Source organism: Eublepharis macularius, chromosome 18 (genome assembly GCF_028583425.1).
Source record: "Eublepharis macularius isolate TG4126 chromosome 18, MPM_Emac_v1.0, whole genome shotgun sequence".
Classification (NCBI taxonomy): Eukaryota; Metazoa; Chordata; class Lepidosauria; order Squamata; family Eublepharidae; genus Eublepharis; species Eublepharis macularius.
Genome location: NC_072807.1, coordinates 4,418,131 through 4,434,679, shown reverse-complemented (window position 1 = coordinate 4,434,679; position 16,549 = coordinate 4,418,131). Strand labels below are relative to the sequence as shown.

The 16,549-nt window shown below is 39.5% G+C and overlaps 1 protein-coding gene across 1 annotated transcript in view; it reads left to right on the top strand.

The window, feature by feature from the left end:
* Positions 1 to 16,549, top strand: part of MAN1A2 (mannosidase alpha class 1A member 2) — an 81,968-nt gene that overhangs the window by 38,269 nt on the left and 27,150 nt on the right. The window contains exons 2-3 of the mRNA XM_055002236.1: positions 282 to 537; positions 10,609 to 10,705. Of these exons, the coding sequence (XP_054858211.1) occupies positions 282 to 537; positions 10,609 to 10,705 (353 nt within the window). The remainder of the gene's footprint in view (positions 1 to 281; positions 538 to 10,608; positions 10,706 to 16,549) is intronic.

Sequence of the window (16,549 nt, the reverse complement as noted above, 5' to 3'; positions counted from 1 at the left end):
CTCTCTATCTCACAGGCATTTCCTGAGTATTCTGGTGTCAGTCATGTTGTTTTAGAAGCATGGGGCGCATGGGCTTCAAATGCCAGCTGATGTGTTGTTGGTAGATATTTAGCAGAACCTTAAAATTGCAGTTGGAATGAAATATATACTGTTGCATTATAACAGGAAGTGATTTTCATTGCCTGCTAATTTGATACCTTCCACAGTGTTTTGCAAAGCAAGGCTTTAATTTTCTTTAAAAAAATTAGTCTTCTGACTCCTTTTATTTGTTTTTTTTTTAGGGAAGAAGAAGAACGTTTGAGAAATAAAATCCGTGCAGATCATGAGAAAGCTCTTGAGGAAGCGAAAGAGAAACTTCAGAAGTCCCGTGATGAGATTCAAGCAGAAATTCAGACTGAGAAGAACAAGATAGTTCAGGGCTTAAAGAACAAAGGCAGTAAGCCTTTACCTCCAGTCCCTGTGCCAAATCTTGTCGGGATCAAGAGTGGTGATCCCACGGACCCAGACATCCGAGAAAAAAGGGACAAAATTAAAGAGGTAACAGATTGTGCCATCGTACTTAACTGTGTTTTCTGTTATAGACCTCTAATACTGTTTGGCAGCTGTGTGCCCTGTCCCTCATACTGGGATTATGTTCTAAGTTGTGAGTTGCTTTATGGTGTGTATTTGAGTAGCTCGTATGCAATAAAAGAAAGAGCAAAAGATAAGGAACGTGCCAGCCTGCTAGTGCTGGTGATGATCTTTGGGGTGCTGAATTCCAGCAGCTGCAGAGGCATCATGCAGACAATGAGAGAGGTAGGTTCAGAGTTGCCTCTTCTCTTACTGAAAGTATTATCATCTTCATTGTCTTAGATCAGTCCCACAGTTAGCTAGCATCTGCACAGGCAGGCCAAGGCATTCTTGGAAGCACAAGAGTGGTCTGCGTTCACTTACAAAGCGCCTCCTCTTTAGCACTTGCTTTATCTAGCTAGAAAAACAGCCTTGTTCTTCGTGCTTTGCCAACCACAGCACATGTCCTCTAAAAGCTTTCTTCTCTCTATTAATCCAGAGGAGTTAGCCGTGTTAGTCTGTAGTAGCAAAATCAAAAAGAGTCCAGTAGCACCTTTAAGACTAACCAATTTTATTATAGCATAAGCTTTCGAGAATCAAGTTCTCTTCGTCAGATGCCTGATCAAAACTGGGCAGATACAGAAGAGGAGGGGGAAAGAGAGGGAAGGAGGGGAGCATAAATCACAAGAAGGCAGAATGCAATTAGCATAGAGGCAATCAAAACATTCCTTTGCTTGAAAATGTAAACATTTCCTTTTGGTGTGCAGTCAGTTTGTAGCAGTGAAGGTATCCAATTCCTATGTAGTATAAGCCTTCGGTAACCACAGCTCTCCCTGCCAGTTGCATCTGACAAAGAGAACTGTGGTCCCCGAAAGCTCATACCAGGCGTCACTGGGCTCCCCCAGATCACGCCTCTGTAAAGAGAATCTGTTACCTGTGGTAATGTGATAACTCACTTTCACACACACGCATGAAAAAAAGCAGAATGAAAGCAACTAATCCTCCTCTGCAGAGCTCCTGCCAGGCCGCAGTGCTCTCTCTCACAAATGAAAAAAAACCCAGAATGAACTCAAAGCAGCTAAGCCTCCTCGGCAGAGCCCACAGGACCGAAGGAGGAAGGCATCATGTGGGCAGATTCTACAGCTGCCGGAACAGTGTTCCGGAGAATTCTCCCTCAAAAAAGCCCTGCTCCTGCTTATATCCCATAGACTGCCATATATATCCATAGATCCAGAGGAATTAGCCATGTTAGTCTGTAGTAGCAAAATAGTAAAGAGTCCAGTACCACCTATAAGACTAACCAACTTTATTACTTCCTGTTTGGGATTGATGGCGACCTGAAGTTGCCTGGGAAGTTGGGCAAACAAGAGCATCTGTTTTGGCAGGCCAGGTGCTTTGATCACCTGCTGCCAACCCACCCCAGGTAGGGGGGGGTCTAGAACGCTACGTGATCGGGAGAGTGTGTGATCTCAGCGGAGGGGGGGAGGTTCTGAATAAAGGATTTTCCCCACCGCCTTGAGGTCCCCTCTGAGAAGGACGAGCTAAGATCTCTACAGAGCTCTTTGGAGTCGAATGCCAACATAAGATCGCCTGAACCCAAGCATCTGTACTGAAATTGAACATCTTTAAATGGAAGAAACAGCACGATCAGCCCAAATTTAACAAGAAAAGGTAAAGATTGCTATCTCACTTTCCGGAATTAAAAGTGAAAGAAAAAGGATAAGAGCAACAAAATAAAAATACAAGACTGCTAGATGAGTAAAGGACTAAGGCAATTTTGAGAAATTTGGCGAATTTAAAAGAAGAAAATAGTGTTAAAAGAGAGAAAATAAGTTTTGTTTATACATACCTGTGGTTTTGCAAGAGATAATGACGCTGGGAAAGGGAGGAAGGAGCACGAATCAGTTGGAGCATCGCAAGAATGGTGTGAGAACAAAAGGGACATTGAGAATAGACGACCTTCCTGCCTAGAGAGGGAACAAGTGGAAGAGGAAGTGGAGGAGGAGAGTGGAAAAGGACTCCGGAAGCAAAACAAAGGCACCATTGAGAGGAGTTGAGACTAGAAGGTCAGCAGGAAATGGAAGTCAGCCATTTTAAGAAGGTAAAGAGGAACAAATTGGACAAAACACCATAGAGAAATTCCTCCTGACAGCTTGGTGAGGTCAAAATATTAAGTTGAGGGAAAAAAAGTTAATTTTTAAAGTAAAGACCTGGAAATTAAAGGAAGCAGACGTGAATATTAAAAACGGAGTTCAGAAAGAGAGCAGACACTTGGGGTGGTGTGAAAACTAGCCCAGGCATGACAAAGAAAGGTGAGAAAGAAATGCAAGCAGCGATGGAGGCGCTGGAGAAAAAAGTGATTGTTGGCAACAAGGAGTTGTCTCTAACAATACAACGAATGGAGGAGAGACAGTCTCAATCAGTACAACGAATGGAGGAGAGCTTGCTAAAAAATTTAAAAGACCTAATAAAAGCAGAGGTCTCTGAATTGGCAAAGAGTATAGAAGATGTTAAAACGGAGCTTCAAACAACGAATCAAACAGTAAAGGAGGTGGAGCAGACGACCTCTGGTTTAAAAACAGAAAACCAAGTGTTAAAGGAGCGAATGGCGGTGATGGAATGCAGAATTATGGAAAATCAATTACATTTTCGAGGAGTCCCGGAGTCCTTGACTCAAAATACACAGGAACAAATGACTGAAATATTGTCAGATTATTTGGAAAAACAGCCAGAAGAAATTCAAGGCAATATGGATTTGGCCTACAGAATAAATTCCAGCTTTGCACAGCAGAAAAATTTACCTAGGGATATAATTTTACAACTCACGACCAAAAGAATGAAGGAAGAGATTTTAAGTAGGCACTTTCAAAACCCTCTGATACTAGATGGAAGCAGAGTCAGAATTATGAAGGAGTTGCCAAAGAAAATTTTACAAGAGCGCAAAAAATACTGAGAATTAACTGGGAAATTGAGAGAGAAAAATATCAGGTATAGGTGGGAAATACCTGAAGGCTTGAGCTTTACGTTTAACTCAGCAAGAGTGACCATTAAGTCAAAGCATGAGATGATTGTGTTTTTGGTGGATAACGAAAAAGACTTTCCAGGAGTAAAAAAAGAGTAGAAATATGGAGTACATATTGGAATGTTAATGGTTTGAATTCACCCCAAAAACGTAAAATGATTTTTCATTGGGTCAAGAGGCAAAATTGTAATATAATATGTTTACAAGAAACCCACATTAAAGAGCAAGATTGTAAGTATTTTAAAAATGGACAATTAGGACAAGAGTTTTGGGCATCAGCTAAACAGAAGAAAAGAGGGATTGTGATTTATATAAAACAAGAATTGGACCCTAAATTAATTTTTAAAGACAAAGAGGCAGTAGAGATTATTGTGAATTTTAAGAAGACCCTGGTTTTAGGTATATATGCACCAAATGGAGTTCCTTGATTTCTACAAGGAACTAATTCAGAAAATGGATAAGTATGCATATGAGCAAATTATAATGACTGGGGATTTTAATGGGGTGACTAATTTGCAATTAGATAGGAAATCAAAATACAGAACAAAAAGGCTGGGAAGTTACCAAAATCCTTTTTTGAATTGGTTGGACAGGAAAATTTGGAAGATATTTGGAGGAGCTGGAATCCTAAAATAAAAGATTTTACTTTTTATTCGACAAGACACCAGTCATTCTCAAGAATTGACATGATCTGGGCAACAAAGGATCTAAATTTGATTACAAAGAAAATAGAAATTATGCCAAGGGTGAGTTCGGATCATAATCCAATGATGTGGACAATTACGACAGGAGTCAGGAAGTTTAGATAGAGATTAAATGAAGATCTTCTACAGACCCAAGAGAATGTTGTAATAATTCAAAAAGAGACAAAGGACTTTTTTCAGCTGAATGCTGATCAAGAAGTCCCAACACATACGGTGTGGGGCGCCTATAAAGCTGTGATCAGAGGGATCTTGATCACACTGAACAGTAGGGAAAAGAAAAGAAAAGCAACTTCAGGAGATACAAGAGAAAATTTCCAAAAAAGAGAAAGACTTACAGAAAAGACCGGGGAAGAAATCAATAATCCAGGAAATTAAGATATTACAAGAACAACTAAGAGCTTCTGCAAATAAAGAGTTAGAATGGCATTTAAAATCTCTGCAGCAAAAATCCTTTGAGGGGGCCAACAAGCCAGGGAAATATTTAGCCTGGCAATTGATAAAGAAAAGGGAAAAGAAAGTTATAGGGAAGATAATAGAAGAAGGAACAGAAATAATGGACCATCAAGGGATAAAAAGAGCTTTTTATAAATATTATGCAAAATTATTCCAAAAGAAAATGATAGATTTAGACAAAATAGAAGCATATTTGGAAAGAGCAAAAATACCAAAGATTTCAGTGACAATGAAAGAGATTTTGAATGTTCCAGTAACAGAAGGAGAAATTTTAGATGCTATAGAATCAACTAAAATAGGGAAAGCACCGGGTCCAGATGGAATTACAGCAAAATTTTATAAAGTAATGAAAAAAGACTTGGTGGAGCCTCTACAAAAGTTGATGAATGAAATTATTAAGAAGAAAAATCTCCCGAAGACTTGGAATGAAGCAAATATTTCACTGATCCCAAAAGAGTCACAAGATTTACTAAATGTTAAAAGTTATAGGCCGATTTCTTTATTAAACAATGATTACAATTTTTTTGCAAGACTTATAGCAGAAAGGCTTAAGAAATTTTTGATAGAATTTGTAGGGGAAGAGCAGGCCGGATTTTTACCGAATAGACAAATTAGGGATAATCTGAGAGTGGTGTTGGACACCATTGAATATTATGATAAGCATCCAGAAAAGGAGGTAGGCCTGTTTTTTGCTGATGCTGAGAAAACCTTTGACAATTTGAATTGGGATTTTATGTTTTTGACGATGGAAAAGATGGATATGGGGCAAGATTTCATTAATGCAGTGAAAGCTATATATTTTGAACAAAATGCGTCATTAGTGGAAAATGGTGATGTGACAGAAAAATTTGAGGTAAGAAAAGGTACAAGACAAGCATGTCCACTTTCACCGTTACTATTTGTTATGGTGCTGGAAATACTTTTGAGGCAAATAAGAGATGATGACAATATCAAAGGTATAAAACTCAAAATGGTTTTCTTATAAGTTTCTTATAAGAGCATTTGCAGACGATGTAATGTTTATAGTAGAAGATCTAATCCAGACATTACCAATATTGTTAGATAAAATTAAAGAGTTCGGAGATCTGGCAGGATTTTTTCTTAATAGATCAAAGTCGAAATTGCTCTGTAAAAATATGACAAAAAAGAAACAAGAACAATATATGAATGTTTCAAAGTGTGAAGTGGTTCAGAAAACAAAATACCTGGGGATAGAAGTATCAGCTAAGAATATAGATCTATTTAAAAATAATTATGAAAAATTGTGGTCACAGATAGAGAGAGATCTGTTGAAATGGAACAAATTGAATCTGTCATTGTTAGGATGTATCTCAGTTGTTAAAATGAATGTATTACCGAGATTGAAGTTTCTGCTCCAAACGATTCCAATTGTTAAAGAAATGAAGCATTTTGATAAATGGCAAAGAAGAATCTTAGATTTTATTTGGGTTGGGAGAAAACCGAGAATTAAGATGAAGGTACTGTGTGACGCAAAAGAAAGGGGAGGCTTGCAATTACCAAATTTGAGATTGTATTATGAAGCAATTTGCTTGGTCTGGCTGAAAGAATGGGTGAAATTATCTAATCTAAAATTATTAGCTTTGGAAGGGTTCAATAACTTGTTTGGTTGGCATGCATATTTATGGTATGAGAAATATAAAATGGATGGTATGTTTCAGCATCATTTTGTGAGAAGGAATATCTTCATGATTTGGCAAAAATATAAGAAATTTCTGGGTGAAAAAAGACCTATGTGGATTGTACCAGTGGAAGTGGTGAACCCAAATATGTATTATAGAGGGGAAGATTGGTTAACCTATAAGGAATTATTGAGTGGAGAGAAAGACACCCTCAAGATAAAAGGTAAAGATGAGTTACCATTTGAGTATGGTTGGTTACAATATAGGCAAATTAAGGATATATTTGAAACTGACAAAAGAAATGTAGGTTTTAGAATAAAAAATACAGAACTAGAAGAGATTTTGTTTGGTGAAGAAGTGAAAATGATTTCTAAAATATATAAAATTTTGGTGACATGGTATACACAGGATGAGGCTGTTAAAATACAGATGGTGAAATGGGCAATAAATTTTAACAAACAAGTGACAATGAAAAGCTGGGAATTTCTATGGAAGAATACTTTGAAGATATCCACATGTAACAATTTGAAAGAGAATGGATATAAGAGGATTTATAGATGGTATTTAACACCGAAAAAATTAGCAAATGCAAATAGTGCAATGTCAAATAAATGTTGGAAATGTAAAAAACATGAGGGCTCCTTTTACCATATGTGGTGGACCTGTGAAAAGGCCAAAATGTTTTGGTCTAAGATTTATGGAGAAATGCTGTTAATTATGAAATATAATTTGTTGAAGAGCCCGGAAATGCTGTTGCTAGGATTGAATGTGCAAGAAGTTAACATGAGGGATAGAACTTTGTTATATTATATGACTGTGGCAGCAAGAATCTTGTACGCACAATGATGGAAACACGAAGACATACCAGAAGTTGAGGAATGGATCCAAAAGCTGTTGCACATGGCAGAAATGGACAAATTGACAAGGAAATTGAGAGAGCAGACTCCAAATGAATTTTTAACTGATTGGAAGAAGTTTAAGGACTGTGTGGAAAATAAATGGGATGTGAGAGGACAACTGTGGACTTTAGATAGTTATTAAGTAATATGAGCCATGAGAATGAACATGAACTTTACCTTAGATAATAGGGACTACATAGTAATTAGAGATAACGATAAGAAATTAAGGGGTTTTAGTGCTGTTGGAAGTCAAAAAGGGAAAAGGGGGAGGGGGAAGGGATGGGGGGCTTATACTGTAATTATAAGGGTAAATGAGTATGTATTGTGTATTATGTAATATGTTAACCCCTTCAATAAAATTTCTATTAAAAAAAAAAGACTAACCAACTTTATTATAACATAAGCTTTCGAGAGCCACAGCTCTCTTTGTCAGGTGCATGAAAAAGCGAGATGTGGCTCTTGAAAGCTTATGCTACAATAAAGTTGGTTAGTCTTAAAGGTGCTACTGGACCCTTTACTATATATATCCGTGTGTATCTAACACTTTATACTTATTTTTGTTGTAGATACTAATTGTAAATTGTATCAGTACCTTCTTTGGACTAAAAAGCAGGATGTAAATTGAATTCTCTTTATGGAGTCTTATAAACCTAATTTATCTTTGTAGAATAGATGATCTTCTCTTTGTATTGATTAGAGAGGAATGATGTTGTTGAGTTTTCTTTATGTTGCCATGAAGTGGTCTGGTTATCATGTGGATCTCAGTGAGACACAGAGCTAGTAGTTGATGAGAACGTCTACTTGGGCTTAGAAATTCAATCGACTAATTAATTTACCTTGATATTTCTGTTATTAAAATTTTGGAACTATAGACAACAGAAAATGTGTACAGCAGGATTTGAGTCTCATGACACCTTAGAGACCAACAAGATTTTCAGGGTATAAGCTTTTGAGAGTCAAAGTTCTCTTCTTCAGGTATACCCTGGAAAATCTTGTTGGTCTCTGAGGTATTACCAGACTCAAATCCTGCTATTCTTCTGCAGACCAACACATCTGCCTATCAGAAAAAGTGTAGTAATTGTTAATGGGTTTCAGTGTGGAACTATGCTAAGAGCCTCTGACCCGTACGGTCATTAGGATAAAGATCAGATTTGGTGGAATCCATGATGGTCCAAGAGCCATTTGCTAATGTTTCAGGATGAGGAGCTAGCCAAAGCAGTACCAGATTTCCTTTTATGCACACAGGAGAGCATAGACAACACATAGACATTTGACATCAAATAAAGCTTGGTCATCTTTACTTCATTTTCTCTAGATGAAATCCTTTGATTAAAGATTAGCCATTTTTTATACTGCAGTGTTTCAAAATCACACAAACCATTTTTCAGATTACATGGTGGTTTGTTTTCATTTATTTATTTAATATTCTTATATCTCTTTTCTGTGATACTCAAAGCTGTTTCCAAATACAAACTAATATATCAAACCAACTTTAAAGCTTGAATCAATCATTAGCCATTACATTAAAACTAGTACAAAAATATAACAATTCAGACCAATTCACGTGAACCCCCCCCCCCCCCGCAGAAACATTGTTGCTTACTCTGCCATCTGAATTGTAAGAAAAGATAGGGAGTACTGGATCATAAAGTGTGTATCAGCTGTCGTACAAGATATATGACTACAATTCTGAGGCATCTTTCCAATATGTGCAAACCAGTTGGTTCTAACACTCTCAATTCTGGATTCATAGCTAGCAGCTATATGTCTAACTTATGTTCATGCTGCCTGTAGGTCAAAATGATGTATATGTAAGTCTGATATTAACAGAAATCTCTATGTAACGTGGTAGTGTGTGTGTGTGTCAGAATTATGCTGTTGTTGTGTGTCTTTGATAGATGATTTCATTCCTCCATTGCTATCTGTATTCATTCTGTTGCCTGGTTAAATCACGTCTATGTGTTCAATAGCTTGAATTCCTGTGCTCTGCTCAGCCAAGATTGTAGGGCCTACTCCACTGAAGAATTTATTTTATATTGGGATAATGTTTCTACTACTCTTGTTAAAAGAGAGAGAAAATTGAGAATATACATATATGCCTCCTCTCAAGAGCTTGTGATCTGCACCAAATTATTTAGTGCTATATGCAGTGGTGATGGAGCGCCAATCTGACTGCAGAATCCAGTTCTAAATAAAATATAGCAGCCAGTTGTACTAAAAAAAAAGAGAATATAGAATCTGCAAGAGAACAGAGAAATTTCTTATTCATTGCTGCTGTATCTAAGTGGAATCTCCCAGCATGTCTTTTTGTTGTTGCTTCTATTCAAAATATGTCACACGGAAATAAAGAAAGATATATGATGAACTCCTAACTTCTGAAACAGCTTAACATTGCAGGTCATCTCAGAATATAGCTATGAAAGCTCAAGTGTAACCCAGTTCTAATTTCACAATGGAGTATTTAATCTGCAGATAAGAGGACAGTGTGTAGATGGATAAGCCAATCAATTAAATCTGTGTCTTTACAGTAATATGACCTTTTTCTTCAGTCTGATGTGATCTTATACAATATGAAATGGAACTTGGGGGCTTGTTGGATCAAACAAAGATTTTTTAAACATTTAGTTAAAATATTTTTGAAATACAGCATTAAAATATGTTCAGTTAGACTGCTTGTGTTGCTGATGCTGGTTCTGTTTTAGACCTCCGTTTGATTGGAAGGTCTGTTTGTTGGGGTCAGAGTCAGTCCAGCTGCCTGAAACTTCTCTATTATACTTTAAGTCATTCACTGTGTACATCTGTTATTATACCGGTCTTCTTGTAGCATGCGGTTTTAATTTATGAGTGCATCTTCTTATTACAATTTAAACTAAAATCAAACAGAAAAATACAAAATTTCTCAAAGTAAATGAGCCATAGTAGGCATATATTTTTAAAAACTGATATAAAAAGGAAACTGTATCCAATTTTAAAAATGATCCACACAAAATGATCCACATCTCTAACTTGATGTGCTTCTGTTACTGTTTTAGCTGCCATTTAGATTAATTATCACTGGTCCTCTGCCCCCTAATTAAAAGGAGCATAGTTATTTACCTTGATAACATAGTACATTTTGCAAGATGCTATTCATGTTTACTGGAAACATTTCAGGACTTTCAAGATTCATTTGATTTGCAAGAAAGCTTCTACTATGTTGCTTCTTTGCATTAATAGGGACGGAACTCCATAAGTCCGTTAGAAGGTGAATCAAAGGGTTTAACTGAAAATATTGATGAGGATATGCAGCATTGGTAATCTGTTGAACAATCCCAACTTTTGCTTGTTTTTTTATTCCCTAGATGATGAAACATGCCTGGGACAATTACCGGCAGTATGGATGGGGACATAATGAATTGAAACCTATTGCTAGGAAAGGACATTCCACAAACATATTTGGTAGGTTGTTTATTCCAAAAGCTATTCTTGAAAGTCTAACATCCTTTGATCATTCCATTAGTATCAAGGATATCTTTGAAAGAAAGTGAATTAGAGCATACCATTGAGCCGTTTAGGGGAACTGTTATTCAACATTTTAATGGGAGTTATATTTAAGAAATTAACTTCTGGGTATGGCACACCGGGTCTAAATTATTGTATCTCTTTGTGAGTCTGGTACAGTTCTACATACAGAAATGTAACTACATAGGTGAGGATTTTTTAGAAGGTTAGGCAGCACTCTTGAGAGTAGGGTTATTCTTTAAATTAGTGGTGCACCAGAAAGCTTATTTGCCGTATTGTGACAAAAAAACAAATCAATTGGGATGTGTAGTTTCTTGGGCCACTGTCCCTAACTTGGGTACTAGAGAGAGATGACTGTGAAGTTGACTAGGCTGAGATGCAGAGAGAGGAATTGAACTAGAATAAGACAAACCTGGTGGTTTCCGATTTGATTTGGAAAATCCTTTGATATTTGCCTCTGGGTGAGGCAGGCTCTCCTCTGAGGAACAACATGAAAACAGTGGCACATTTTGGTGGATAGGGCCGACCAAGATTGGTAGTACATGTTGTTAAGTTTGGTAATGCAAGTACACTACACTATTGATGCAACACCTTTGGGTGCAAGGTCAACTTGGTCAAAATTAGCAGTTTCCCTAACTGACTCACTTGTTGTGGACACTCAGATAACATTTTAATCTTTGCTTAATATTCTTTTTCTTTAAATTCAGTTGTATATGACTTAAAATACTTTTCAGTTATCTTTGTTCGCATGCCAGTCCCAGAAACTCATTTTTATTCTAATTTCGATGCTGTTCATTCATTCTAGTCAAACACATTCTTAATTTTGGGCAGCAAGACTCCCTAAGTTCACGTTCACTATTCACTTCACTAAATAAGAGGTGAATGATGTGTGTGGTTGTTCCATTTTGCTCCTTTCTGACAAGCTGCTGGAATCCACTGTACTTTTAATTGCTGGTTGCAACTTTAAATACTTAGTAGTATTAAAGTTGAGTAAAAGAAAAACAAGGCACAAGTCCAGTTCAAAATTTAATAAAACCTTTTGACAAGTCTGCAAGAAATACTCGATAACTAGTATGCAACTACTTCATAGTTTTTAAAGCCACCCATAGACCACTTTGTATTGCTGTTTCTAGAGAAGTAGCAATAGAGGAAGCATGAAGGAGTTGCATTTCCTCTCTTTCCTGCTGCTTCATGAGGAGGATGCATACGTCCAAGGAGGGCTCTTGTAGCATGCCACTCCACTCGGCTATGTTTCTGGTTGTTAGGAGGCATGGAAAGTCATAAGAAATACTCTGACTGTTGAACTGTTTATTTCAAAATTTCACATCACTATTTCCAGCAGCAGGTCTGCTGTGAATCTCATCCCTGCTTATGAAAACCCTTTGCATGCCCTTCAACCTGAAATGGCACATTTGCTTTTTGGGTGTATAGCAGCTAACAATAGTAGTAATATGCAATTTCTGTGCATCTTTGGAGACTCTACTTCAGATGCCCCTGGCCTTCTGAGATTAGGCAAATACAACCTGGGAGAGGACCTTCTCTCATTTGCACCAAAATTCTCAAACTCTTCCCCAGGGAAACTTGCTATCCCATCTGTTGCCATCTTCCACCAGCAGGTGAAGTCTTTTTTGTTTCGTCTGGCATCCCCTCAGCGATCTCTCTTTCCTGCCCTGTGTTTTAATTGCTGTTTTTATGATTCAAGGTGATTGTATCAACCCAGAGTCTGGTTTGCTGGGTGCACCGGCAATAATTTGTATCCTTGGCTGTTTAATTTCAGGCTTTGATTAAAGCTGGGGACAGCTAACCTTTGTATGGCCCACCTTCCCACACTGGTAGCAGGTTATCTCGGGCTGGGTGGTCATGCGCCCCTCTGTGCTTTGCGGGTCTTTGGCTTGAGTTTCCAGTGAAGTTGGAAAAGGCCTCCGTGGGGCTGGAGTAGGCTTTCTTTGTTGGTCTCCATCTCTCTGTTGTCTCAGGTGCTGGCCTCTGGAAGCCTTGCCTTCTTACTGGAGCTGGATGGATTGCCGCTGCAATCTCATCCAGGACTTGAGCAAGCTCCACTACTGTACCTGGCCATTGTGCTTTAGCCAGAGCAGCATGGTCCGTGGGCACAGCATTGCACATTTGCTCCTTCACAAGGAGTTCACATAAATCTTGGAAAGTCACTGCCTGAGCTCAGTCTAGCCATTTCGTGGCCATCCTTTACAGCCTACTGGCAAATGAAGCATAAGACTCCTTGGGCTTGGGCACAGCAGCCCTGAAACTTCTATGCAGTTGCTCTGCTGACTGCTCAAATTGCTGGAGGACAAGGTTTTTAAAGTAATTATAGTCTCTAGCTTGCCTTGGAGTTAGAGTCGCAAGCAATCCATGCAAAGAATGCCCAAGAATGCCCATCCGTTCTTGGTCTGGGACTTGGAAATCTCTAGCCGTAGCTTCAGACAAATGCAAAAGGAGGCAATATCAGTACCTTCGTGATACTCAGGAAATTTCAGGGTCGCCCATCTGTCCCCCTGGTTTTGGGTAAGATGGTTCTGCAGCAAAGCCATTTGATGTGTGTTTTGCCCCAACACTTGGACCATCAAGTTGCAGAGCTGGTCACAGGGTCTTGGCCAGGCACTGTCACTCCTGGCTGGGCTCTGGCTGACACTCGTGGCTGAGCTCCCGCTGATGCTCCTGCCCCTCTGGCAGACGCCCCAACTTGGGAAGCCATGTCTGTGCTTGAGAACAGTGAAGTCGCAGTAGAAACACCGTGTGCTGTATCAGGTTGCTGATGAGGATATAGATTCTGCTCCTCCTCCTCCTCCTCCTCTTGTGGCTGAGCCTGCCATAATGGGTCACGTCCTGACTGTAGAGCTCCTTTGCTCCTTCTAGAAACTGTATCACTGTAATCCAGTAAGCCCACCGTGGGCATTCAGTGAACATCTTCAGCAAATGAAAAAGAGCTGTATCTCCTCACAGGTTGCAGTGGGGTGCCTCCAGCAGCCCCAAGATTTTCCATCTTGCCCTCAAGCGGGAAGACATCAAAGGGAACTAACAACTGATCCTCACTCATCTTGCCGATACAAAATAACAAACTGCCTATCCAGACCTTATCACAGTTCACTGCTAAGAGGACATCAGTCACTATCTCCTACACCACCACCATGTATCGACCCAGAGACTCTCATCTCCTGTCCCTGATGGCTCTCCTGGCGACTCAGGTCCCCTAGGAGCCTCTAAGAGCTCTGGTCATTTGTTTTGAAGCACTCTGGCTTCCTGGGTACTTTTGAATGTGTGTACTTCCTTAGCAAGCTACACCAGACACAGGCTGATAAAATATATATTAGAGTTTATTACAGAAAGAACATAGGAGCATATGCAAGGCAGAAACCGCTCCTAGAAAGCAGTTAGGCAAGGCAGAAAACAAATAACAGCTTGCTGATCTAAATATGTTCTAACTGGCTAAAATACGACTCGCTGGCTGGCTGACTAAACATTCTCTGAGTTGGTTCCGTAGCTGGTTGATCTGACCAAAGCCCATCCCTTCCAGCTCACTCTGGGCATCCTGGAGATGGCATGGAGCTGAGGAGCTCTTCTTTACATTGCAGATAATTGTCAAGGCTGCAAGGTAGCAAGGCTGGTCAAGAGTGGCTTGGTATGGCAAACTGCCTAGTAACAGAGAGGCTTTTTGAAATCTGGAGGGGGCATCAGCCTGCTCAAGGAACCAATCAGGGCTTGTTTGCTGAGATCAGCACCAAGCACTGGCCTTCCCAAGGCCACTCTCAGGAGAAGAAAGCAGCCCAGGTGCAGCTAATTAACAGAGCCTTGCCGAGTAAATAGACCTAGTAAGATTTCTTGCAGGACGTGAAACCTGAGCCGAAGTTTTACTCTGTATTAGGTGGTAGAAGGCCTGCTCCTTACAGTGATCTTGACACTTTCAAGATCACCAGGCTGGAAAACTGGCCTAAAACTAACAAAATGAATTTCAACAGAGACATCAAAGGCACACTTCTAGGATGGGGGAGAGCTGTCTTGGCAGGAGTACATGTGAAAAGATCTAGGGGTCTTACTAGATCATACGCTGAACATGAGTCAGCAATCTGATGTAGCTAAAAAAGGTAAGTGCGATTTTAGGATGTATCAACAGAAGCATAATGTCCAGAGACCATGTGAGGTGATGGTATCGTTTTACTCTGCACTGGTTAGACCTCATTTGGAGTACTGTGTACGGTTTTGGGCACTACTGTTTAAGAAGGATGTTCACAAGCTGTAACGTATCCGAAGGAGGGCAACGAAGATGGTGAGGGATCTGGAGACCACGCCCTGTGAGGAAAGGGAGGGGGGAGGAGAGCTGTGAATTTCCTGTTTTGTGCAGGGGGGCGGACTACATGACCTTTTGGGTCCGTTCTAGCTCTATCTTTCTGTTTGTGTATATGTATTTTAGCTTTTCTTTAATTGTTTTAATAATACGTTTTTATTTGATTTTAACGGTTTTTAAGAAATATTTTATTATGTATGTTTTAAATCTGTAACACATGTTGGCGGCCTGATGAGGGTAGAAAGGTGAGGTATACATTTTATTCATTAATAAAAAAATAAACTAATACCCAGCACTTCTGGGCAGACCAGGACAGTTTACAAAGCAATTAAAACAACTAAAGGGTTTGCACATCCAGCTCCACACCATAACAAGCATATTTAAAAATGTACCTTAAAGACACAGTCTTATATGGGCCTCAGCAAAGGCCCTCTCTGATAAGGCAACCTTATATGCCTTCTGAAAGGCTAGGAAGGACAGGGCCCTCCAGACTTATTCCAAGACCCAGTTTGACAAGATGGGAGTGGCAATTGAAAAGCTCTGGCTGCATGAGCCACAGCTGAACATTTTGCCTGTCATGATTGTCCAGGGAGTAGGAATTCCTGGTCTGATCCAGGAAGAGATGTTCTTTCTGATACGTGAGTCTTAAGATGAGAAGGGCTTTAAAGGTAAGCACCAGTATCTTGAATTGAAACCAAAAGCTTGAAACTCAATGAAGCGTCGTCATTCTTCTGTGAAGTCCCAATGTGTGCTTGCGCAGAAGACATTTGATGAACAACAGTTACAGGTAAGTACAATGTTTTTCTTCTTATTGGCATAATATGTGCATAGTGGCTGAACATTACTAATTGAAACTCCCAAGTTGTCTTCAAGGACAACTCTGTGTAGAGCATGCTAGAGTATCTAGTCAGTTACCAAAGCATTAATCAGTGTAGCCAGGTCAGCTGAATTTAGAAGGGAGAATACTCCCAGGAGGTTGGGTAAACTAGAGCCTGGAAGCAGTTTGGGAAGGGGGGAGGGGGAATGAAGGCTGACAAGCTGAACCTTAATGCCAACTAGCTGAAAGTGCTACTAGCAAAGGGAAGTTTTCACTCAGAAACTGGGAGGTCTCCTGTTCTGGACGGAGTTGTATTTCCCTTAAAGGAGCAAGTTCATATCCTGGGGGTGCTGTTAGACCTGAGCCTGTTGGATAATCAGGTGGCAGTGGTGGCCAGATCTTTGGCTGATGAGCTAGCTGTTGCGGGAAAGATCTTGCCACCATAGTGCATGCCCTGGTAATACCTAAATTGGATTTCTGCATTGTGCAGCATATCACTTGAATCTTGTTCTGTCTACACTGGCTCCCAATTTGCTTCTGGGCCCAAGTTAAGGTGCTGTTGTTAACCCTTAAAGCTCCGTGTGGCTTGAGGTCAGCATACTTTAAAGACTACCTGTTTCCAGATGAACCTATCTGATCACTCTGGCCATCATCAGAGGCCCTGCTT